Source organism: Ornithodoros turicata, unplaced genomic scaffold, assembly GCF_037126465.1.
Source record: "Ornithodoros turicata isolate Travis unplaced genomic scaffold, ASM3712646v1 Chromosome12, whole genome shotgun sequence".
In the NCBI taxonomy this organism is placed as follows: domain Eukaryota; kingdom Metazoa; phylum Arthropoda; class Arachnida; order Ixodida; family Argasidae; genus Ornithodoros; species Ornithodoros turicata.
The window spans coordinates 1755206-1779110 of record NW_026999301.1 but is presented as its reverse complement, the minus strand read 5'-3'; the positions used below and the strand labels follow the sequence as shown (position 1 = coordinate 1779110).

The 23905-nt window shown below is 45.3% G+C and overlaps 1 protein-coding gene and 1 long non-coding RNA gene across 7 annotated transcripts; one reads left to right on the top strand and one right to left on the bottom strand.

Annotated features, from left to right (window-relative positions):
* Positions 1 to 14: 14 nt before the first annotated feature.
* Positions 15 to 20349, bottom strand: LOC135371678 (uncharacterized). 6 transcript variants are annotated; one of them, XM_064605657.1, is made up of 8 exons: positions 20064 to 20349; positions 18342 to 18636; positions 18212 to 18261; positions 18015 to 18155; positions 16027 to 16091; positions 11131 to 11397; positions 8001 to 8178; positions 15 to 319 (listed from the first exon to the last, which is right to left on the bottom strand). In XM_064605657.1, the coding sequence occupies exons 4-8, from the start codon at positions 18071 to 18073 to the stop codon at positions 298 to 300; spliced, it is 591 nt and encodes a 196-aa protein (XP_064461727.1). In that variant the 5' UTR covers positions 18074 to 18155; positions 18212 to 18261; positions 18342 to 18636; positions 20064 to 20349; the 3' UTR covers positions 15 to 297. The 6 variants fall into 6 exon arrangements, with proteins under 6 accessions (XP_064461727.1, XP_064461725.1, XP_064461726.1 ...); XM_064605655.1 differs by having other exon boundaries at positions 18212 to 18636; XM_064605656.1 differs by having other exon boundaries at positions 18015 to 18261.
* A 1527-nt stretch (positions 20350 to 21876) lies between these two features.
* LOC135371653 (uncharacterized) lies at positions 21877 to 22440 on the top strand. Its single transcript, XR_010415677.1, has 2 exons — positions 21877 to 21920; positions 22265 to 22440. It is a non-coding gene; the product is annotated as an uncharacterized LOC135371653 (long non-coding RNA).
* The last annotated feature ends 1465 nt before the right edge of the window (positions 22441 to 23905 follow it).

The following is a 23905-nucleotide window of genomic DNA, read 5'->3' as shown; positions in this document are numbered from 1 at the left end:
ACATAACGGTGGTACCAGCGAAATGGAAGGTCTTTTGTTTATTATTCCTCTTGTGTATCTTGTGTGTTTATCATTATTACGCTAATTTACATATATTAATGTCAAGAAGCCACTCGTGAAGGTGTACTGATATGAAAGGTCGTGAGGAACATTGCTCATTTGAGCACAGACAGTAATAAGCAATGGTGAGAGACAGTACGGCTGGTCAACCTGACCACTCGTCCACTTGTGCTGTTCCATCCATAATATGTCGTGACGCAGATGTTGTGAGTGCCACCGATTTTTGCAGGTGATCCTTCATGGGCTCTGCGGTTCAACCCTAAAGTACATGAGAGGAATGAAGGTTAGTAGTTGTTTTCAGAATACTACGATGTCCAACTGCATGTAATAACCAAAAAGGGACTGAAATCGTAAGCACAAGTGACGTTCAGGATCGCGCCTGCATACATGTCCTACTGGGCCACCCCCGCCTGTATGCAGCCTCTGGAATCACACGGCATACTTGGGCCATCGTCTGTGTGAAGACACTTACTGTCGTGTTACTCTCTTTGTACAGTTTGTTTGAAGATGCAGGTTTGAAAGGTCATTATCGTACTTTAGTCACTGAGTTCGTGTTCCTAACAATAATTCGTGGCTTTACGTCACAAGGCAACTACGAAAATGAGCGACACCACAGTGGCTGGTCTGTGGATTAATTGTGCCCACATGACGGTTCTCAGCGTGCGCTCAGCATAAAACGAAACTCAGTTCAGCAGACGAATGCTAACGAAAGCTCGGCACACGGCACACCATGTTTAGCGTCCATAGCGGAGGACTGCATAACCCCTCAGTGCCGGGATGAATAACAACAACAACATCTTTACAACAACATCTTACTAATACTTTACTAACAACAGTGCCGGGTTGAAAGAACAACGTACGAAACGAGAGGCGACAAAGAACTGCACTGACTTCTGACAACTAGCTTCTCGTTTCGTCCCTTGTTCTTTCATCCCGGCACTGAGAGATTTTGGCCCTTTTATTATGACACATCAACCACCCGACGTTTTCAGTACGCGCGCGCGTGCGTGTGACCTCGGAGAAACCGATAGAAAAGATATTCGCGCGCGACTGGGCGCGTTTTCCAAGAAGTGGACACAACGATGGCCGCCGTGCGGAAGACAAGGTTGCGTATGAGTAGCTCGCATAAATTTTGGGGACATTATCCACACTACTAAATTTACTTTACTACCTACACCTTACTACATTTTAATGATATCCGGAATGAACGAACGGAGGAACCACATGAAAGAAGAGCATCGGTACGTGCGGGGAGAAGTAAACACAAAAATAATGAGCCATTCTGTCGCACAGCAAGTTGCCCCTTTACACTGGGGTTTTTCTCGATGTTAGAATGAGGTACCAAACCGTCCAATTTTAACTTTATTCCAGTATTAACTGTATTAGGCAGCTTTTTCGAACCTTGCCACAATGTTGTTGGCGGCCTCGGCTTGGACCTAGTGGATCCGTAGAGTATTCCAGAGAGAGATCTAGAGTATTCCAGTGCCTATAGGCACTGGAATACCCTACCGCTCCACAATGTTGTATTATATAGTGGAGAGGGGGATTACATGTGGAGATACAAAGCTGCCACACATGAGCCACACGAGAAAGAAAAACAAAGAAAGAAAGGGACACACAAGGGGCAAGAACAATGCCAAGTGCCAATACTGATCGGGCAACAGATAGATAGATAAAGCATTTAAAAAGTACCATGAGAGTAAGAGACAGGACAATTTCGCGTAGAAGATCGGTCCCTCGTGGAACGATTAAAGTAGTTGCGATAAGTCATCCCTACTTATCTCATGTAAAAGACAGTTTTTTGCATCGATGTTGAACCTGCACTGAAAGTTTCACAGCGAAGAGGGTGATTTCACGCTGAATCAGGCAGGGTGGTCCCGTCGACCTCCCCATTTTTTTCTTTCAAACATATATTGAAGCCCTGTCCCTAGGAGGCGTATTGGCACAGAAAGGAGTTGAAAATAATTGGTGGATATTTTTTTAATGAAGTATCATTCAGATGTGGGCATTTCGACCATTGCGCTTCCTACCAAGTTTGACGCCACGTATCTTTGTAACTATTTGACATATTCGGCTGAATGTTTTTTCACATATTGTAAGGGGTGGATTGTATTGCATCTTGAGTTTCTAAGATTCTCAGGTTTGCCTTTGATGAGATATAAAATCGCAAAGTTGCCTCATTTGTAAAATATCGTACATCTTGAGAACCTCACTAGTCGTCTCTCAGTTGTCATATACACGAGCGTAATCTACATCATCGTGTTGGGTTGGTATCGACATGCCCTTTTTTCTCATAGCAAATACATCGTGTTCTGATTTGGAGCAACGTACCCAATGGTCTATGAATATGTCAACAACAACTTTATTTTCGACCTTGGAGAGTGGGGAGGTTCATCGCCACAGGCGATACTCTACCCCATTGCTGGTGGGAAAATGGGGAATAAAATAACGAGCCCCTTCACAATAACGATCGAAGTCCGATGGTGTCCAGAAATGTCAAAAGAGCTTTGACCGCAGATCGTTGCTGTGCTGGATTGGGCCAGGGACCAAGCAATTTCGATAGGGAGAAAGGGCGAGAGTCCAGCTGATGAAGAGACTCGGAGAGTGTGGTTCGGAAAGGTTGGGTAGTGAGGGCAATGAAGAAGAATATGAATATGTCAATATACTATCAATTCAGTGAGTTTCCCAAACTCACTTCACTTCATTTAGGCGGATCGAGTGCGGCTTTGACGTACGGGTAAAATATGGACGAAAAGCAATAAGGCCTGGCATCACAATATTCTTAAACAAAACAACAACAATATTAGTTTAAGATGACGAATGGGGAGTTTCATCGCCGTCAACTTGTACATGTTAACACGGAAGTAGTGAAGCATTTTTAACAGCTCGCTTATTTGATATAAGTACAGTATAGCACATGGTTACATCCCATTTCGCCTAACCCGGATTATCGGTTCAAAGAGGACGGAGAGGTGACTAGCGTTAGGCAAAATGGGACTGCTGTGCAATCTCATTAGGCGAAACGGGACTGTTGACAAGTGGGCGTTACTTACATGCCCCGCCTCGATAGTGACGTCTACAAGAAATGAATGCGCTCGTCCGACGACAACCTTACGTCGTCCGAAACAAGGACCCTTTACATTTGCAAACGAAGGTGTGTGCGATACCACTAATAATAAAATGAATCGATTATTATCGAGTAAAACGTTTTCGTTGATTCATGAATGGATGGATGGATGAATGTTTAACGTAAAAAAGGGAAAGTTTCCGTACAGACTGGTCACGGAAATGTACCTGCAGCCTGCTACCACTTTGCAAAATCGCTAGGAAGGATACAGGTTTTTCGTTCGGCTCAGGGAATTGAACTTGGAATGAAAAAAAAAAAAAAGAGGCAGATTTTTGGATTTTTGCTTACTTAAAAAACAAACAAAAAAACAGAAAGAATAAACAAATAAAAGAAAGAAAGAAAGAAAGTAAACTCCACTCGTGAAAACGGCAGAGGGAACACAAAGGCACAGCGAAGGGTGCGCCGTGACCAAACAGGTGGTCGTGACATGGCCCCTTTGCACGTGATCTGTGACAGACCTCATTGGTTTAGCACACAGATAGGAAATATAAGAAGTAAAGTGCCTTTTGACAGCACGCTTGAATAGAAATAGCAAAGGCATAAAGTTATGTAGAGATGCGTAATTAACTTTGACTTCCCGGAAAAAGAATAGCAAATTTCTCGCATTTACTTTTCAGGAAGTACTAAAAAATGCATGTAACGCGATGCTATGCTTGAGTAAAACCAACAAGGTTGTGAAGTTATGTGAAGATGGGAAAGTGACTTTTGGCAGCACGCCAGTGGACCGCCTTCTTTCATCACGTGACACGGATCAGAAGGCGAAGTGGGGCTGTCTGCAGCATACATTAGGCCAAATGGGACCCTCTTGAGTTGGAAGTTGGTAAACCCTTTAAGGGATTGCGAGATAATCCGCTAAAAAGCATTAGGCGAAATGGGAATAGGCGAGGTGGGAAGACACTTAGCACATTGCGAGAAGCAAATGTAGTTACTATCGTTAGGAACCAGTGAAGACTTGGCGATGTTGCGATCTCCCGCGGCCATATTCGCTGTGGCACATATTCGAAGCCAATTTTGTTAACATTGGAAGAAGATTTGCGGAAGGTGTTTCCATATCGAAGACAAACACTCTTATGACAGAATTGTGGAGCACGCATGCCGCCGTTCATTCTCATCTTTCGCCATTGCCATCAGAGTTTAGTGAAAGTGGCATTCGCTTGGGACGGGCGCAGCACACGAAAATGACACAAAATTATCCCTGTATGTGACAGGGCTATTATACTAATTCACAATAGGTCATGGAGAAGCCGCATTCATCAAAGTCAATTTATAGTTCTAAATAAGGAAATAGTTATAGCAAGTCGTAAATCATGCAGGTAGGCCCATACTAACCCGTAGTAGCACATAAAATGCAGAGTCATGAAAAGTTAATTTAGAGCCATCAACAAGGAAATAGTCACAACAGGTCATAAATGATGCAGATAGTCCTATACTATCCCATTGTATTGCATCGAATAGTCGTAGACATCGTAGAAGTTAAACCGGCCCCTGTGAACTCCAGCCTCTCTTTTTCTTTCGCTTTTTCTGTTGTTCACGAGCACGGCGCCACACATGCCGTTGGACACCGGCGATACCCCTTCCAAGGACGAAGCAATGCACAGGGCTCCGGCGCGTGGTTCACAGGAATCGACAATCAAAGTCCTGACCCGACCGAAATATGAGTACGATATGCGAAAGATGCGTATGATCAGGGAAGCTCACAGGACAACTTAGGTGGTAAACGTTGTGTGTTCAGCATTTTCCAATAAATCATTCCAATAAATCGGTGATAGTAATTAAAAATTCTTCCAAATTGCTCAGTCGTCGAGATATCTGAGCATTATGTATAATATAACTGAATAACCATGGGCAAAGTAAACAGTAATGCAGAAGTAATTCATGTTTAAAAGCCCCCATTGGACTTTATCCTCATTATTGGTGATCTGGTCGGTGACAAAGGCGGCTGGGTATTTTCCTTGCCTGTACCCGGCACAATTCGTAACTGCTGACTTTGAACAATGCCTAAATTTTCGACTCATGAAATGAGTAAGGCGGCAGCCCTCTCGCCGGACACCTCCCTACCTATGTCGGACATAATTCCAATAAATCGGACACTTCCCTACCTCTGACAACTCGCAATGTTGGACAAGATTTCATTGCACCGGCAGACTCCCATTGAAAATACATGGGGACGAAATTCTACGTCGGACACCTCCCTATCGCGGAAGTAGGACAGGGGTTTCCCTGCTAAGTCGAACAGAAGCCTGGCCAAATTATCTCAGTCTCAGTTCATCTTTGCACCGAAAAGACCCAAATTAACCAGTACCCCTGACTTTCACCATTTCCCCCCCCCCCTCTACTGGTGTCAGCATTTCGTTGTTTTAGTTTTTGGAGTCCAAAAAGGGGTACTGTCAGTCTACATTGTAACTATTCTTTGGTGTGAGCACTTCTCTTCGGTTTATCCAGAGCCTTTGTACATGCTCTGCACAAAGGCAATCAAAAGTGGGCTGACGCTTGAGAGACAAGTCCTTCAGGTTCATTCCGCGGCTTCGGAATTCGGCTGAGCTGACGCTTCAGCATTTTGCGCGGGGTCAAAGTTTTCGGTAAGCACGAAAACCATAGTATGTTTGAAATAATTGGGCGGGTGTATCGCTCACGTTACACGCATAATTATGGTGCTGAAAGAGACGACTGGGTTCGGAAAGTGTGCTGAAGAACCAATTTTTGGAAACTTTCAACTTTTCGTGCCCTAAAACGCCCCGGCTAACGGCGCTTTTTCTTGCGACTTTGCGATTTTTTAAATATACTTTGGGTAACAGCTGGAATTCTTGAAAACTTTGCGGCCGTTCACGAGGACCCATTCCACAAGCCAGCTGGTTTTCAAAGCCCCCAATGCCGTAGTTTTTGCCATATCACACCTTAAACCTTACGATTTTCGCGAACTTTGACGTTTTCACGGTGAATTTTGAAAAGGAGACAGTCGTCATAGGACAGTAATTTGATATGCATTGGGTAAAGGAAACCCCCAGTCAAAACATATAGAAAAACTAAAGAGGTACTTTTTGATAAGCGAAAAAAAAAAAAAAAAACTACTACGCGGAGGCACGCGAATACTCTCCTGCAGAGGGAGTGCGTTGGTGAACATCACGGGCCAGGCGCGCTGCAACGTGACAGCTCAAATACGCCGCTGCTTGTCGCACGACGCCAAAACTGATAATTTGGATTTGTGGACACTGGTCTAGTGCATTCACAATCTACTACCAATGTCGGGACAGGAAAGGAAACTGCCTCCACCAGTATAGCAACGCGAGTGGATACTTTGCATTACAAGCCCGATCGAAACATATAGCAGAGCGAAAACACTTTTATTTACACCTTCTTGTTATCATTTTCATACGAGTTGTTCAAAAGCAAAACGTCTGCAACGCAAATAAATGGTCCTGTTCAATACCCCAGTATGCGCAAGGAACACAGGATGACGTCGTATAGTTGCGTGCATCATATACGTAGTCTGCAAGGTTGAAAATTTATCAGTGGAAAAGGGTTGTTTTCCTGGTCCTCCATTGACAGTTCCCTGCTTTTGGAGACAGTAGCCTGCAGTGCAGGTGGCAGCATGCCGCAGACTCTACACGTTGGTCAACTTGGAATATGCCATCGGTGTATTGTGTTTGTAAAAGGCAAAGACATGGTAACATGGGAACCTTTGGAGATAGCGGCTTTAGCTACAAACCTCCTCTATGGGATGCAGTTCCCAACGCCACGTGAGTATACGTGTCCTACGTTTTATTGCTGTCTGGCTGACAGAAAAGATTCTGTCGTGACGACTTTGTCGATCTCTCGACGCATAAATTGGAATCACTGAAACACCACCACTACGGAATCGGAATCTAAAAGATTCCCATCCTCCTGAAGAAGGTGTCATCCTAATAGATTTTGCCGAAAAATAGAGTTCTATCGTACATTACGCTCCGCAATCTTTCTATTTTGATCAAGGACAGGCCATCATTCAACCGATGGTATGTTACAGCCGCTTCCCTGGTGATATGAACCTGCGCCACCGTACATTGGCTATGATATCAGATTGTTTACGGCACGACAATGCCGCGGTCTATACCTTTCAGACAGAGCTCACACGCAGAATAAGATCAGACAATCCCCATGTAAAGAACCTTCACTACTTCACGGACGGCGCAAGTGCGCAATACAAAAAAAAAAAAAAAACTTTGAGTTTCCGGGTCTGGCAACTGCGTTCCAAAAGATGGCAGCTTCCGCTGTTTGACGCTGATTTAACGGCAGCTTAATTGACCCCCCTGTGCGCGTGTGACTGCTTGTCCATTCGATGTGCTAATGCCGTTTGCGTTCTGCAACGGCGCGCCCTGCACTCACTATCTGCAGAAGTACACACGCTTCGTGGCCGCCCCATAGGGTGTGATAGACTGCCGCTTTTTCTTTTTTTTTCTCATGTGCTCTCCGATTTCGTGCTACGCCATCCAACGGTGCGCCGAATAACGTCAGCGACGCCGTCCTTGAGAAGTAGTTCCCCTATACAGCAATCGCTGTAAAAGGCACAGTCAGTTAAGGCAGTGACGTAACCTTAACCTGGCAACGTACTCTTCAAGGTTACGTACCCATAACCTTAAACTGGGCAAGTTGGTACATCTTCAACAGGGAAAAAACAGCCCGAGAAACTGGACGGTGGTAAGAGAAACGTACACAGAACGAGCGCTGTGCTGTGTGCACCTTTCTCTTTTGTCCGTCCAGGTTTTCGCGCTGTTTTTCCCTGTTCGCGATTGCAGTCTTAACGAACACTTAGATGTCACATAAACATGGCACTTACTTGATTGTATCTACCGTTATTTGCACTTGCTCCTCCTGCTCCCGCTGTTGCTGCTGTATACGCCGTCGTCGTCGTACAGTACGCCTCAAAGAGTCAAGACAGGGCAAGGCGGCACTTGCGGCTTCTGACAGTTTCTCGACAGTGCTCTTTACGATCTCTGCTGTTGGAAGGTGAGTTTCTGTGGTATCAGGAAAAACACATCACTGTAAGTGTGGTCGCTTGTTAGGCAAAACGTAAGCACACTACTGCCGGAAACTACAAAGAGATTAGTCTCCCAGCTGATATGCATTTTGATTCGTGACCTGGTAGGCGTTCTCCCGACGCGCGCTTTCAGTTACCTGTCATAACCGACACCAGTGTGGTGATAGCAAATACGACGCAATTGAATAATCTCTTCCTGGGTATTTTCTCCAGCCTCCGTCTGTCTATCTCACCGAATACGACCGACGACATCGTCAGCATGACAGTATGGTACAAGTCGCTCAAACATGTTGTGTACGATGGGGGTCGTGAACTATTGGGGTTTGTACGCTGGTAAGTTCAGTGTCCTTTGAAGAACCCTCAACCGGGCGAAATTGATCTATATACAGATCACTATGGCGTATCTCATGACCCTAGTTGTCCTAGGGATGCTAAGTTTCTCTTCCTCATTTCCTATTGGCTCACCCGCAAGGTGTTTGACACCTGTCATGACAGTAACCTCTTGAATTTCGGGTGTCGGCGCTCCCAATCAGTCACCTTTGCCCGAGCGGTACCTGATTCACATTTTCGTCAACTCTCCAGTTCTTCTTTGGCGCTCCTTGGCTACCTTCATTCATATTTCCAAATGTTCCATCGCTTCCTTCCACCTCTCATTTTGTTTTCCGTTCCATCATTTCTTCGCCATAACATAAGTATCTTTAGCATCCCGCTTTATTCGGCCACATCTTCGTGACCACCCTGTAAGCGGGCTCTATTGCGCTCCGAAGGTTTCACTTTACATTGCTGGACCAAGTATCGTTGCAATGTGCACTATGGTCGTTACTCTGTGTATCTGGCAGTGCCAATATGGGTTAAATATCGTGTATTCCGAATTTTACAGAATTTACGTCATTGCAATACACGTGTCTCACAGAGGTAGTCTTTCAAAATATTGTTTCCCTGTGGGAAGCCAAAATATAATAAAATTATTTTCTAGTTTTGACGTCATAGGATGCGCAATTTGGAATGCGTCTGGCAATATTCCTCCCTGAAAGCGGATTTCGGTCTCCTCTTAAGGCCCAGACACATGTACGACTAAATGTGCGGCGTGTCGTGCGGCGCGTCGCAACGCAAAGCATCCTGGGACGGATTCCTGCGAAATAGGCCTCGCAGCAGCTCTCTACGACACGTCGCAGCGCGACAAAACTGCTTGGATATTGGCGGGTTGTCGTGCGTGGTGTTGTGACGTCACGAACCAAGCAGCCAATGATGCTGCCTCCTTGGTAAATGTAGGTGGCTCTGAGAAAAAAAGTCGGACAGGGTGCGTTCTGAATGCAAACAGAAGCTGATTTCGTCGTGTTGCGCCTTGAAAGACAGATGAAATAAGGGATGAATTGTTCTCGTTTACTGTGTTTTATTACGTGAGCAAATTTCGGTATGTTAAACAGAGCGTAAGCGAATGTATCTCTGGCCGCGCTGTTCCAGCAACACGGCGGTTCAGAGCGACATGTCGTAGGGATGTTGCCGTCCATGTGTCTGCGAATGCAGCATGCGACAGGTCGTGACACGAAACTGTGCCACTCGTCGCACGACGCATTTTGTCGTACATGTGTCTCGCCGTTTACGATGGAGGAAGGAAACGCAGGAGTGGCCGGGGCTTCGACAGTTTTCCATCAAGACGAGCGTAGCCGCCTTCGCATTGCATTCTGGGATACTCCTGTCTACCACGCGACCGTTCACGTGACCCTCCAGACAGCACGACGCTACCAAGGCAGACGACGCGGATTGTAGTTGTGCTACAGTTCAGATGGCGGTGTTATGTTGAACGCGTGTTTACTCTTCTATTAGAAGACCAGTCACAGTGTGCAGAACGCAAAAGGAGTACCGGAAACATCACGTGCGGCAACGATGACTTCCAACGTATGTACATTTCTTGATTAAGTGGCAAAGAATGTTGTACCCAGAACACCATTAATCAGATTGTAAAACAACAGAGGATATGAAATAAATCTGCGGCGCAGTGCCAGGTCCCAAACAAACGATTCAAGATGACTCGGACACACACAGGCGATTAAAACAACTAATCGTTTACTGACGAATAAAACGTGTTCCTGCGACGGAGCTGCTTTCAGTTCAACGAGAGCCGCAGCCGGGACAGGAACAAATTACCATACGTCGTTTCTACGATGGTGCTCACAGTTTCACAATAAGTGCCTTTTGAAAAGCAAAATCACACGGAGAGCAGCGCGAGAAACAAAGCCTTGGAAAACAGAAACTTTAGAGAGGATCACATGGTGGAGAGGACGTAATGACGATTTTGACTCGAGCGACCGCTAGAGGGTGGCTACGCTAGTCTGGAGGGAAGAGCCGCTGCTTGTGTTTCCTTCCTCCATGCTTCTTACCTCAGCTGCTGGCAGACTTTGAATGATTCCAATGATTCCAACTCTGAATGATGACCGATGAGCGAAGACGCCCCCACTCCAACTTTCGATAACGTCACTTCCTCTTGGAGAATCCAAATCCATTTAATTTTGGGGCTTCCCTCAAAAATTGGTGGGAGCAGGTAATTTTCACTCACGGCATTTATATTTTCCGTTACGAATCTTCGGGCATGGTTGATATATAATACGAAACAAGCCCGTATAATTTCTATCCCGTATTGGCACATTAAATACTTCTCGAACTATTTCTTTATCTATTCTATGTACTTTCATTTCCAAGTACTTGCACTGCGTGTTAGTTATATTTTACTTTGGGTATTTAATACCGCATTTTAAATCCAGTCTCGCGCACGTCAATACTGTGCACATATCTTACTATGTATATGTAGACTCCAAGAAGAAACCCGTGTCGCGGACCTAAACTAGGTATGCACTGCTCCTCCTTGTTCCAGGCATGCTCAGCAGGACTCCGTTTCTTCACACCGATGACGTGATCACAAAATACTCACCCGTGAGTAGACGAAGGTTAGATCGCGCGTGTAAGGCCTCCTCCTCTCCGTAATCTCGAGGATGTTGATGCTCGTGGATGAACTTCAAAATGCCTCCAGAATTATCCGTGTGAAGACGTACATGGCATACGTTTCTTTTTCGACAAATCCACGTGACTTTGGAGTCGAGTCTCCGGTGGACAGTATAACTGTAGCCGTCGTACAAAAGCAAAGGCTTGTTCTTTGCCGATGTCACAATGACGGGCACGTTCAACTCTTTCTTGATCTCTGAAGGAAAGTAACGGTAATGTCCGTTATAATGCTGGCAGACAAAGAGCTCATTGCTGTTAAAAATATCAATTCCTGGGACATCAAGCACTGTTACAGTTCCCTAAAATGGCTGTAAATGACTGTGGATCTGTGGACGACCTGCGTCATATAACTGCCAGTTGATATACTGCAGATAGAGGTATGCCTACGTTCACTTGCAAAAAGCTGTGCAAGAATCTGCCTGTAGAAAACTTAGGAAGGCACAGTGGCGTACTGGTAACTATAAAAAAGCAGCGCAAGAACGCCACAAGAGGAGAAATAACAACACATCGGCGGCGTCTTGTTGTTTCTCCCATGTGTTGTTCTTGCGCCACTTTTCTGATAGTTACCAGGTCTACTAACTACCTCAACCGTCAACTTTGATCCAGTGGCATAGTGCATAATATTGCCAACTTCAGTATGGGACAAGCTCAATATTTGCCTACATCGCGTGTAAAAAATACTGAATTACCTGCAAACTGGGACCAAGATGATACAAGCAGAAAAGACCTGCATGGTACACAGCTGACCTTATGCACGCACGTGATTACTTTTAGCCATGTGGCACGTGCATGTATGGGCTACTCTCACATTAAACAGGGATCTAGGGAGAAACTGTACTTCGAACAACTAGAAAATGGTAAGTTATTTTGTTTGTATCTGTAACTTTGGAAACGGAAGATTCACTTGGATGACTCAGTACCCAGAAGTTGTCAACATGCTATGAAAATGCATAGCAATATTAAGGATCAGAGGTTGACCACAATAGTTATTAGCCTAAGACCATCAACTTTACACACAAGATATACAGCAAGTGAAGCAACTACGTGTGATATGCTTAAAGTGGCTATGAAACGATTCTTTCCTAGTTTTTCTTTACAGAAGAGAGTTTGTGAACCTATAACGGATGCTCTACGTTCGGCAAGCGAACTGCTTTCTCATGAGTGAATTTAAACAAAGGAGGTCGATACGCCTGGCGATGCAACACGGCGAACGGGTGCCGTGCAGAGAAAATAGTCCCTGTCACCGCTTCACCTGATAACGTCACTGACGTAGCACAGCACGGAAGGGTACGCCCCATTATTAGCGAACGATAATTTGCGCGAGTCGCGTTTAAATCCTATGCAGGGGCATCGGGAACACGGGTGTACAGGTGAAAGAGAGAGCAGCAACGCTGAGGAGAGGTCCAAAGTGATTTCAAGGGCGCGTAGTTGAAAACCGCGCGTTTATATCGGGAAAAACATCTGCTGCGCGAGTTTCTCGACAGGAAAAACCGTTCTTAGCTAAAACTTTTTAGGATGTGTTCGAGAAATTTCCCTTAGTCCCTTTGAGCTTCAAAATATCAGGCAGGCTTGCTCGTCACTACAATGGGTCACTTGTGAGGAGTGACCCACTTTTCCCTTGATACTGCCTCAGACGGCCTTGCACAGCTCTATGCGTGTTCAGCCCGACAGACTGCTTGGTATTGTAATGGCAATTATATGAGCACAGGTCAAATACATCACAGTGAATCTGTTACACTCTGTGAGAAGAACTCCTTCAGGGAGGGTCATGAGCGTTGGCGTCGAGAACCTGTTTTGTTGTAATAAAATTGTAATAAAATTGTAATAAAAAAAATGTGCAGACGCACGTGCCTTTCTGGCTTTGTGCGCGTTCGGCCACATTGTCCTTAGATGAAAAAAACAAAAAAAGAATGCATGCAAGGGATATCCAAACCATAAGAAAACGAGCACTTCGCAGACAACTCTGCACAAGAAGGGGGCGAAGGATTAAGGTACCTCCGCTAAAATGTGCAAAGAGGGCAGAATGTCTCGAATTCGTTGTACCATGAAGGCACACACACAAACACATGCATGCATGTGCATGTATACAGGATATTTTGTAGCCGTTACATAATGTTTGTAAACAGCTCTGAGAGGAGCATAGATAACGTTTTTAGCGTTGATTTCTAAAGCGAGGGGAACAATGGAAGGGAGTATATAACTAGAAGATGACTGATTACCCGAAATTTATTAATTAACTCTTCAATTACGAAATTTCGAACAAAAGTGAGATAACAGAACGGGACACAATCCTCGTCCATTCAATAAATATATATTCCCCCCCCCCCCCCACAATCCTCGTTAAAATTCCACTCTATTTTTTAGGAAATCAAGAAAAGAGCGCGTGTCGTGAAATATCGAGAGTCGAATTTTGGTATGTACATGAGCCGAAACTGAAAGAGCGTGCCTGGGGGGCGCATCATCCTCGCCGACGGAGGCTCGTCTGGGCCGGAAAGCGGTTTGTCTGGCCAGCTGAGCAGCACCTACTCCAATCATCTCCATGGCTCTAAACCACGTGGTCCGCTGACGTGAAACCAGCGCTGTATTCCCGGTCGCCGCGCTTTTGGCTCATTTGCATATCAACATTCGAGGACGGATATTATAACGGACGTGCGTGTTTCAGGATTTGTAAAACGTGAAATGGCATGCAACTACAACAGACTGTCAATCTGCTATCTCGCTTTTGCTCAAAATCCCCTAATTATGAAGTTAGCTAATAAATTTTAGGTAATTTATTTTGTAAAAATTCCGCAAAATCTAAAAAAAAAAAACACCCTGTATGTGACGGCACGTGGCTGGCAAGAAGAAAATCAACTGGACACTTTGTAGTGCAGGAACGTTGTAAACAACATTATCTATCCTTTTGCCTGTAAACAATGACCTGCCAAGACATCACTAGCATATCCAAACATCCAGACATAACGCAACGGAAACACAGGGAGTAGAGCGAATAGAAACCAAAAGTTCTGATATACACAGGTGGGAAACGAAGAACTACAAAGATATGGAGTCATAGTTTAACTGCTCCTGCCTTTCATCTACTTTAACGAGGGAAACGGTGTCATAAACGTTCCGCGATTTGTAGGGGGCAACTAAGACAGACACGTAAAAATCGGAACAATTCTTTGTTTGCTGAGCGATACTTAAAGGGAGTCTGGAGCTGCTGATTTTGACACCAGAGCTGCAAGCTACGTGGAGATACCACATGCAACCAGCAGGGCGTTGTAGTCACAATATCAAGGCTTCAAAGACAAACGGCATGTTCAAACCCGTTCTCCTTTCGCAGTGGCTAAACATGAGCTGCCACGCACTAGCTGACAACACAGGTGTGGTATACAGGAGACACAAAGCTGTAACGTAGTATCAGATGAGACAATTAAACACAGAAGCACAAACACAACACAAGCCTCACAACGACCATTTGCATACTTTTTGGCCTGGAATTGGTAGATGGATTGCTTCACGGGACAAAAGCCGGAAATTGTTGATAGTGACGTCACGGCAAATAAACCGCTGTCTATGAAATTCAATCGTAGCTCTACCCAGTCTTGGGAAGTAACTTAGTTACAAGTAACTAGTTACAAAAAATGTAACTATTGGCTGTAACTAGTTACTGGTACGGGAAATGTAACTTTTAACTGTAACTAGGTACTTTCCTGGGTAACTAGTTGCAGTAACTATAGTTACTGCTTTTCAAAATCTCGGATTTTCCATTTCGGAGCGCATCTCGCATCACACTTCATTTATCTTCTCTTTCCTTTTTCTCTTTTTAACGACTTTTTGACCGCCACTGCGGTTATGCTGTAGTTCCTTACTCTCAAAACAATAAGCACTGCCATCTTTGAAGAATATAAACCTGGTAGAGCCTAGGCTGCCACTGAAAACTACATGCGAGAGAAACAACGAAAATCAGGACAGGACAAAGAAGAACTGTACAGGAGGCAGAGGTATTCGAGAGGTGGAAAGAAGGCAGAGACAGCACCCTAGCTGCCCTGAATGATTTCCCAATTATAAGAAGAATATTCGTTAAATATAATACCGGCATTCCCTCCAGCGCCCCAATTGAGCGGCTTTTCAGCGTGGGCCGGGATATTTTCCCAATTAAGAGAGGCGCACTCAGTGATTCGAACTTCGAGCAGCAACTGCTCCTTAACTGCAATATGAACAGATGATATGTGTAATAAAAGTAACTCCGCGATAAAAGTTGATACGTCATCTTCATTACTAAATTTTCTGAAAGTAACTGTAATTTGTAACTAGTACTACTTAACTAGTTACTATTTTCGCGATGTAACTGCAGCTATCACTTAACTACTTTTTGGCTCGGGTAATTGCAACTATAACTAGTTACTTTTCAAAGTAACCTTTCCCAAGACTGGCTCTACCGCACTCCCACTTTACTTACTTTTACTTTATGCACCATAACAAATCTAGCGCTTCTCGTAGCTTTGGTTTGTGTCGAGACTTTTAACCGTGCACAACCAGTAGAATGAAGTAACATTTTCTCGGGTTTGAGGAACACACAAGACTGTGGACTCTGAGACCACTAACTCAAGCAAGTGCTACGTCTTTCTGCAGCCCACCAGGTAGCTTGCTCAGTCTTAATTTGTTCAACAAACAAACAACTGAATTGAGCATTGAGGCCTGGCATCAGTGACAAAAAGGTGTCTGTATGTGTACTATACAAGCTTAATTTGGCTTCCCGGTTTAGGCAGACTAAAGTGCAAAGATACAGTCAACACAAATATCAAAGTACATAACATAAGAAGAAGAGACTATTTCTAACTTCTTCCTTGCTTGTAAACGATTGATGACTTGCAAGAAGCAATAACTACTTGTTGACTTGCTGTCCTGGAAATAGAAGAGATTGTCGTCACACACTTAAAGACACTTTTTTAATAACTCCGCTTACAATGTAACAAGGGAATCGACGTAGAGATTTATTTGTCACTGCATAGTTTGCACGTACTGAATCGCATGGTTCCAGTGTAGATGCTGCCTACGTTGCCTGCCTTCTCGATAACGTGTTTTGAATGTTTAACAGACTTGATAGCGTAGCTTCAAACTTGACGACTTTTGAGCCCAAATAATTTTTCCTGAGTGATGTCCAATCAGTCGCGCTCCTACCGGGGGAAGTCCCCCATCCAAAACGAGTCTCCAAATCGACCTTTCAACCTTTCCTGTATCATCACAGTATATCACTGTGTTCACTGATCGTCAGTGTTTTTAAGAAAAAACACGTACCGAAATAACTTGTTATTCATCCATATGTTTGCGCATGTTTGCTAACGGGTCGTACGAATTTTTACGTCCGATTTACTTGGTAAGTTTTGGTGCATAAATGGCCCTCATCTCATTAATATTGGAGGTAGTACATAACCTGATATATTCAATTAAAATATAAATTAAACAAATATAATTTAGCCCTATATCAACTCCTAGGAATGATCGGCTAGGAATGATCAGCGTGTCCCCCGACAGGGAAGCTCGGAGCAAAGAGAAACAAACTCCAGCCAAGACGTTCTCATGCAATCATAGTTGGTTTTATGCGTCGTACGGTGCATACGCAAAATAAATGATGGTGTGAACATAAACATTGCTCTCACAGCTGCTGGGACCCCTGCGTGTCTGTAAAGTAACTTGCAAGTAGAGTAACAGACAAATGACCATGCATAGAAAACCAACAACACAATGATCTGAATTAACGACTCCAATGGAAATACTGCATTTTGTTTAAGATACGTAACGAGGAAAACAGTTCATGACGGTACGACTGACCGCCCGACGTTTAAAACATTCACAGCTACTCGCTCCACTCATTGCAGAACTGAAAAGGCAAGGAGTAATGATATATCTCCTAATCACTGCCTCTGTGGAAACAAAAACGCATTAGGTTATGCAGGTCCCTGAGAGTACTCAAGGCTGCAGCGGGTGAGGCCGAAGTTACTATATCCCACATTCCCTTCGGCTGGTGGAGTACATGAGATGATACTGCTTCGCCTGCAGCCCAGGATGGCGTATGATGGCATCCAACGGATGACAACAGCAGCAACGAGACAAAGGTGAAGGGACACGCGAAGGTGCTTTGTGATAACGTGACATCCATTGTTCAATCCTGGAACCAGAAGAGAACACACAAAACACTTCTCTTCAATGAACTTGGGATCATTGCGCCCGCATCTACACGGATGACCTTCAAATGGTGCGGGAATCTGTGCACGTTGGTGGTCACAAATTATTAGGCTATGCAAGTAGAACGGCTATCTGCGCAGCTAACCGGTTTCCCTCTCTACCATATTGCCCGTGGAGCGGCCTCATTGGTCAGGGGCTAACATTTCAAAGTTCCTTCTGAAGACTGGCGCCGCTCTACGAATACCACTTTATTATTTCTCCGCTGTGACATTGCATCACGTGGTTTCTACAAACTTTTCCCTCTCCCATGCGCAGACACAAACTGTTGTAGCGTATTTTTGTTACGTTGGTAAAAACTGGGACCACTATGTACACGTAACTATCACTAACTACCATCGCATATTATAGAGAGTTTTACCGTATCGTACGCTATCGCTTTTACTTACGTAGGAAATAACATGGTGGTTCTGCGCAATGCAAGAAGCTCTCTTTATGATTTGTGCGTGCGCGGAACCACCACCGCTATCCCTAACGTACGCAAATGCAATAACGTACCATGCGCTAAAACAGCGCCATAACATTGCTCTGCGCTCTTAGACTGTCAACCGCTAATCCCTTTTTTGTATGGTCAATACAGAATACCTTGACATGATCCCATCTATCGGGCTGTTGTCCGGGCGAAACACAAAATGACGTGACATAGGGAAACGAAAGATTTACTATACGGCAACTTTCGACTCAGTATTTGTGACAGCATGCAGAAGCACTGCTCGCTGACCCGAGCTGAAACAATAGAATATGAGGGAATAAAAGAATGACCAAGGTGAAGCAAACCTCACCTTAGCATCCTGGTGAAGAAATTGGGTCAATGGTACGACTGTTGCTGAAACTAAGTGCCACATTTAAATGCCCACAAAGCCACTGTGACAATGAGCAGTACCAAATAACTGGTAAACAATGTTACGTTACTGTACGCTGGTAGTAGCCTCTTGGGTGTGACGCCAGAACGTTTACTTCCCAACGCAGCATTCAGAACGATAGTGAGAAGTTTTTGTTTTGTGTTGGATTTCGATTAGGGCCCCTAACAAAACTCATGAATGACACACAGTGCCTTTCTTGACACTCCTTCTACTGCAGTACAGAAGAAATCTAGACTTCCTTCATCGCTTCTCTGTCCGTTTCGACGCAGTGATGGCTGTTGTGATAAGAATCACCACTGCGATGATTTGGTCAACAGTTATAACAAGTCAAGGTCAAAGAGGAACTGCAAAGAAAGAAAACAAGATAAGCAATTAAGTGCACCGTTATGAGTTATAACGAACCGAGATGTATATTTATTAATACTTGTGCCTCTCCCCTCACACAGTAATGACATGTGGCGGTAATAAATTAGCACGGAAAGAACAGTTGTAGTAAACACATCCCAAGAACACACACAAAAAAGTTCAAAGTACAGCTAGTGCGCTTTCAGAGGCTTAGTCTGTGTCGGTAGTGTGCTTTTGAGACTAGAACTTTGGGTTATAAGATATTAATTTCTGTGGTTATGCAGTCAGGCTCTTGGCAAAGACAGGAAAAAATGTAACTGCCACAATGCACCGTATGAGGAGCAAAGTTATTTGTTTAGTATAAGGAAGTCAATAAAAGCAGTCACATGAAACCTACGCTGATTCCTCAACTACTCATCTTTTTCTTTTTGTCTACTGGAACTGAAGGCACATCTTCTGTGACCCAGATCCACGCTTTGATACATAACGTTCAAGAGGCTGCGCCCAAAGTCTGAAACTAGCACTTGGACACTGGTTCACACACTCTGCTCTTGCGCGTAATGTTTCATTGGCGTTCGTGATTACCGTAACCCGTACCCGAACCCAGTTACCCGTACCGATTTCAAATGGAACCCTGGCCTACTTCAAACTCTCCAAATGGTCTCTCACAACACCACTCCCCAAAATATCTAAAAATATACAGAGTGTTTGCTCTAACGTGTCCATAAATTTTATTTAAAGCGAGCGATAAAAGAGAAACAAGCGCTACTTTTCAGTTATTTGACTAAAAAAGAGGTGCTACTAGTGAAGCAGTGCCTGTTTCTTAATCAAGCAGCAGAAAAGTACCCCTTGCTTCTTTTTTATCGCTCGCTTTAAATATAATTTCTGGACACGTTAGAGCAAACACCCTGCATCACGAAACGCCAGCAGATAGGGCTGTCATCCCCTTTACGGATTTTCGCCCTGATGAACCCTGATGAACCTCCAGTTCGAAGACTTGTCATTTTCTTCCAAAAAAGCGACGAAAGTGTGTGCGTGTGAGAGAGAAAGAAGAAACAACGGGGGCTACGGCATGAGAGCGAGATGCGGCGTCCCTTGTTGCCATGCCGACATCCACGCGCATGAGCAATGCAACGTTAATCATTTCCGATTTAAGTCACAAGCAAGTATCGCTGAGGTATATCGGGTCATCTCAGATGATCGCTTCGCGGTCTGTCTAAGCTACACATGCACCCTGTGTGCAGCTGCTGGTGGAGCGCTTCCCCTGACAAGGTAAATTTGCAACCCGAATGCAACAATGGCGACGTCAGCAGGAAAAATATCTGCCTTCTGCCGGACAGACGCATCACAGTGCCCAGTGAAGCACACTGTAGCGGACTTTTCACTTACAAAGCGATTACAGTAAGGTGAAGTGCACTCCGCTTACCTTCGGTACCCTTAAATCCATCGGGATTATAACAGAAAGAGCTGGCAATCGTGCAACAAATCCTGGGGTCACAGACAGAAAGGTACAATTCGTTCTTCCCGCCGCCACCGCGACAGTTCTCGCCATCCTCACTTGGGCGTTTCATCTCTGCAAGTTTCTCAGGAGCAGGAGTTCAAAGTCACGACAAAAATTTAGGTTTTTAGGTATCATACTTTGCAAGAATATATCACTTTTATACCGAAATAATTTGACCGTTAATAAAATAGTTCTACAGATGACGCGCAGATGGCGACAGTGTGACTGGCGACGCTTCCCTTCTCCCGTCCTTCCTCGAAACCGGTTTCCTTCAGCAGGATGCAGGAGACCCTCGCCTGTCCGCGCCGTCTTGGAGTGTCTTTCTCGTGAGCGGCGTTATGCCAGGCCTCCACAGCTCCCCGCATTTGCGGCAGTAGAAAAATAAAATCACGTCACAGTCACGTGGTATTACATCGTCAGGCATCATGACGGATGCCCATTGGCCAAAGGAGGATGCGCGCTCCGGGATTGGTTGATAAAGTTTCGAAATATCTGACAGCTCACTTTTCGCGGGCAGTCGGCCAGGCGGGCAGCTCCAAGCAAGGTCGCTGCGTCTCCGCGGCTCGCCGATGTCGGTTGACCCAACGACCAAAGAGGAAGTGTACGCGCGGGTTTGTTCGTGAGCTATAGTGACTCTGGCCATGTACTGATCTCCGATAAAGTGTCAACCTACGGACATTCTTGCCGGGTCGGAACGGGAGTGCTTGGTGAGCTGGCGCCTGAGGAACACTTTCGAGCGCTGTCGCATTTTCAAATACAGTGACTAAGAAGAGAGTGTTCGTACGACAAAAGTATTTCCCGTGACTGTGTGACCTACGGTGCATCGCCAGAATGAGAAGAAGATGTTCATCTTGGAAACGCACGCACTCGTGGACTTCGCTCGCCCCCAGAAGTAGACTGTATGTGTGCTTTGCAAGTTCGAACTTGGTTTGGTTACTGTCTATTCAAGGAACGAAACGTCCTGTACGCACGGTGAATATATGAGTCAAACATTTGAGTTTATACGTTGCATCAATAAATATGTATTTCGCCTATCAAAAATGTCTTAGTTATTTTGGAATAACGGGCGCCAGGTATGAAAACCAGTAGAAGTCAATGGCAGCCAGGGCCGGCCGAAAGCCGAGCCAAACTGAGATGTTGCTGATTGGTTGGCTGCTAGGCATCACGACGCATTTTCATTGGTCGTATGTCCAGTGTTGCCTGAATTATCTCAAACTATGGGCTCTATGGGGAGCTGTGGGCGCCTGGTTATGCCAACGACCCAGCGCAAACCATGGACAGCCGCCGGCTCTAAAGCGAAACGCACCGCCTCGAAAATATTGTCGCCACTAGCGTGCCAGCTCGGAAGACCTCTCATTGGCTGCGCATTATATGTATAAATATTTGGATGTTCATTGGTCTAAAAAACTGGCGTCAGTTTCCTTCGCGCTGATTGGGCGAGAGTCATTTGACTGAGGAGCGAGCATCCGAACGCGCGAACCGCTCAACGGAAGCAGTCGAACGGAGGAGAAAGAACGACGTCGCGTCTGTCCGGCCACGCGTGTTCTCTTGGACTGCAACCGTTGTGCACGCAAACGCTACGGGGTAGTTTGAGGGTTTTGAATGCTTTAGATTTAGATTGTTGTGGCGAACTGCTAATGTGAGAACGGAATGGCACATCCACCTCATCATCGCAACAGCGGGAAGACGAACATGACATGCATGGAATCCCTGCACTTCCAAAGGACGCAGAAATCGCCAGAGAGGAAGTCTGCACTCTTTCCGACGTACTGCAGGTGAACGGTAAGACAAGTTTGATTAGTTTTTTGTGACTGAAGGAAGTAATGCAGGTTTATCACGTTAAGTGTATTACGTACAACATTTACGAGTCACTCGGTATGTTAGCGGCGTTTCATTGTGCAGTGCATTGTCGTAACTTGTACATTTCTGATATGCCGTTAATCAAATTATGTGTGGTTATTCTAGTTGCCCCTCATGCGCGTCGCAGCCGTTCATTTACTGTGATCTAAGAACATTCGTGACAAATGCCTCGGTGTTCAAATACGAAATCAATATAGATTGCCTATCATAGCAGTGATTTTCGTGCAGAGTTACGGATCATCAATATATTTTTTGTTTTGTTTTAGTTCTCCCGCAGCCACCGGCAACAACGACGCACATAGCTCAGCATTGGCTTTTGAACGGCCCTTGGATGTCGAAGCACCTAAAGCTCCAGTGAAGCCTGTTACAAGACGTAAAAAGATATGTACTGTAGCTTTTTCGAGGCAGTTCTCGAGGACAAATAAAGTGGATTTGTCATACACTATCGCTTTTTGATTGTCTGCTTCGGGACAGCATGATCGTTGCTCTACAGCAAGACAGCAAGCGCCGAAGACAAACCAACGGACGAGTCGGGTGGGGGCAGGGGGGACGAGAGGAGAGACGAAAAACCCGAGCAGAGAAGGGGAAGGAGGTTGGGAAAGGAGGTCGGTCTGCGCATGCGCACTGGGCCTGAGCTTTTTTCCCGCGCAGCAGCTCGGGGACGCTGTGAGTGGCTCTTCGAGATCACGTGGTTTGGGCGCCCGCCATTTTCCCTGGACCATTGCGTAAACGGCAGCTTCCGGCGGATGCCATGGAGGAAGGAAACACAGGAGCGGCCCTTCGAACTTTTTGCCATTGGGACGGGCGTGCCAGCTTCGCACTGCATTCTGGGATGCTCCTGTCTACCATGTGACCGCTCACGTGACCCCAAGAGCATGCGCAGGCCAGCTCCCAAAGCAGACGACAGGAGTCGTGATTGCCTTGCAGTTGAGGTATCTGCATTGTGATGAACGCCGCGCGTCCAGCTTTATTTGTGTGTGTTCGGAGGTTTACTCTCGGTTTACCCTTCTACTACAAGACCGGTCAGGGTCTGCAGGACAACCACGCAAGACTAGAAACATCATTCGCGGCAGCGATGTTTGTGTGACGACGTGGCCGCGTTTTGTGTGTTTATTGCTGAAGTGCCACAAAGTGAAGCATGCCAGTAATCAAATTTGTACAACGATGGAGGAAATCAATTGAATCTGCAGCTGTATCACAGCGCCAGCTTGGAAAGGAACGATTCCAGATGACTCTCTCACAGACAGGGGTACGAAACAACCGGTCAAGTACGTGCTTACGAAGGAAACGTTATTCCCGTGTCAGAGCTGCTTTCTGTTGAACGACAGCCGCAACCGCGGTAAGAACACGTTAACAAAACGTTGTTTCCGCAGTGGTGCTCACATTTTAAGAGTAAGTGACTTTGGAAAAACATAAAAGCACGAAAAGCAGCGCTAGCAACAAAGCGTTTCCAAACCGAAACTTTAGAGAGGATCACGTGGTGGACAGGAAGTAATGGCGGTTTTGACAGGAGCGACCGCCAGAGGGGTCCCACGGAAATCTGTTCGAAACGGCCGCTCCTGTGTTTCCTTCCTCCATGGCGCAAACTATATCGTCCATCATGCTTTTCCGTTTATAACGTGTAGCTTCGCTGCTACCATTCCAGGCATTTACGGTTCACAGCGTCTCGGTTTCAGAGCGAAGGCAAAAAGCTCGTAGAGCGGTGCGAGCGCGTTTCGTTGTTTCCATTTGGGAGATAGCAAACAAATAGGAAACAAACGGCGCAGTCAACATACAAGTAGCAAATAACGTGGGAAAACAAATAATGGGAATTGCCGTTCTGAGGCTGGAACACATAGAAAGGACAAATACATACAAAGCCTCCAAGTGCCTTCTTTCATCGAAAACAAATCAGCATGCGTTAGCTA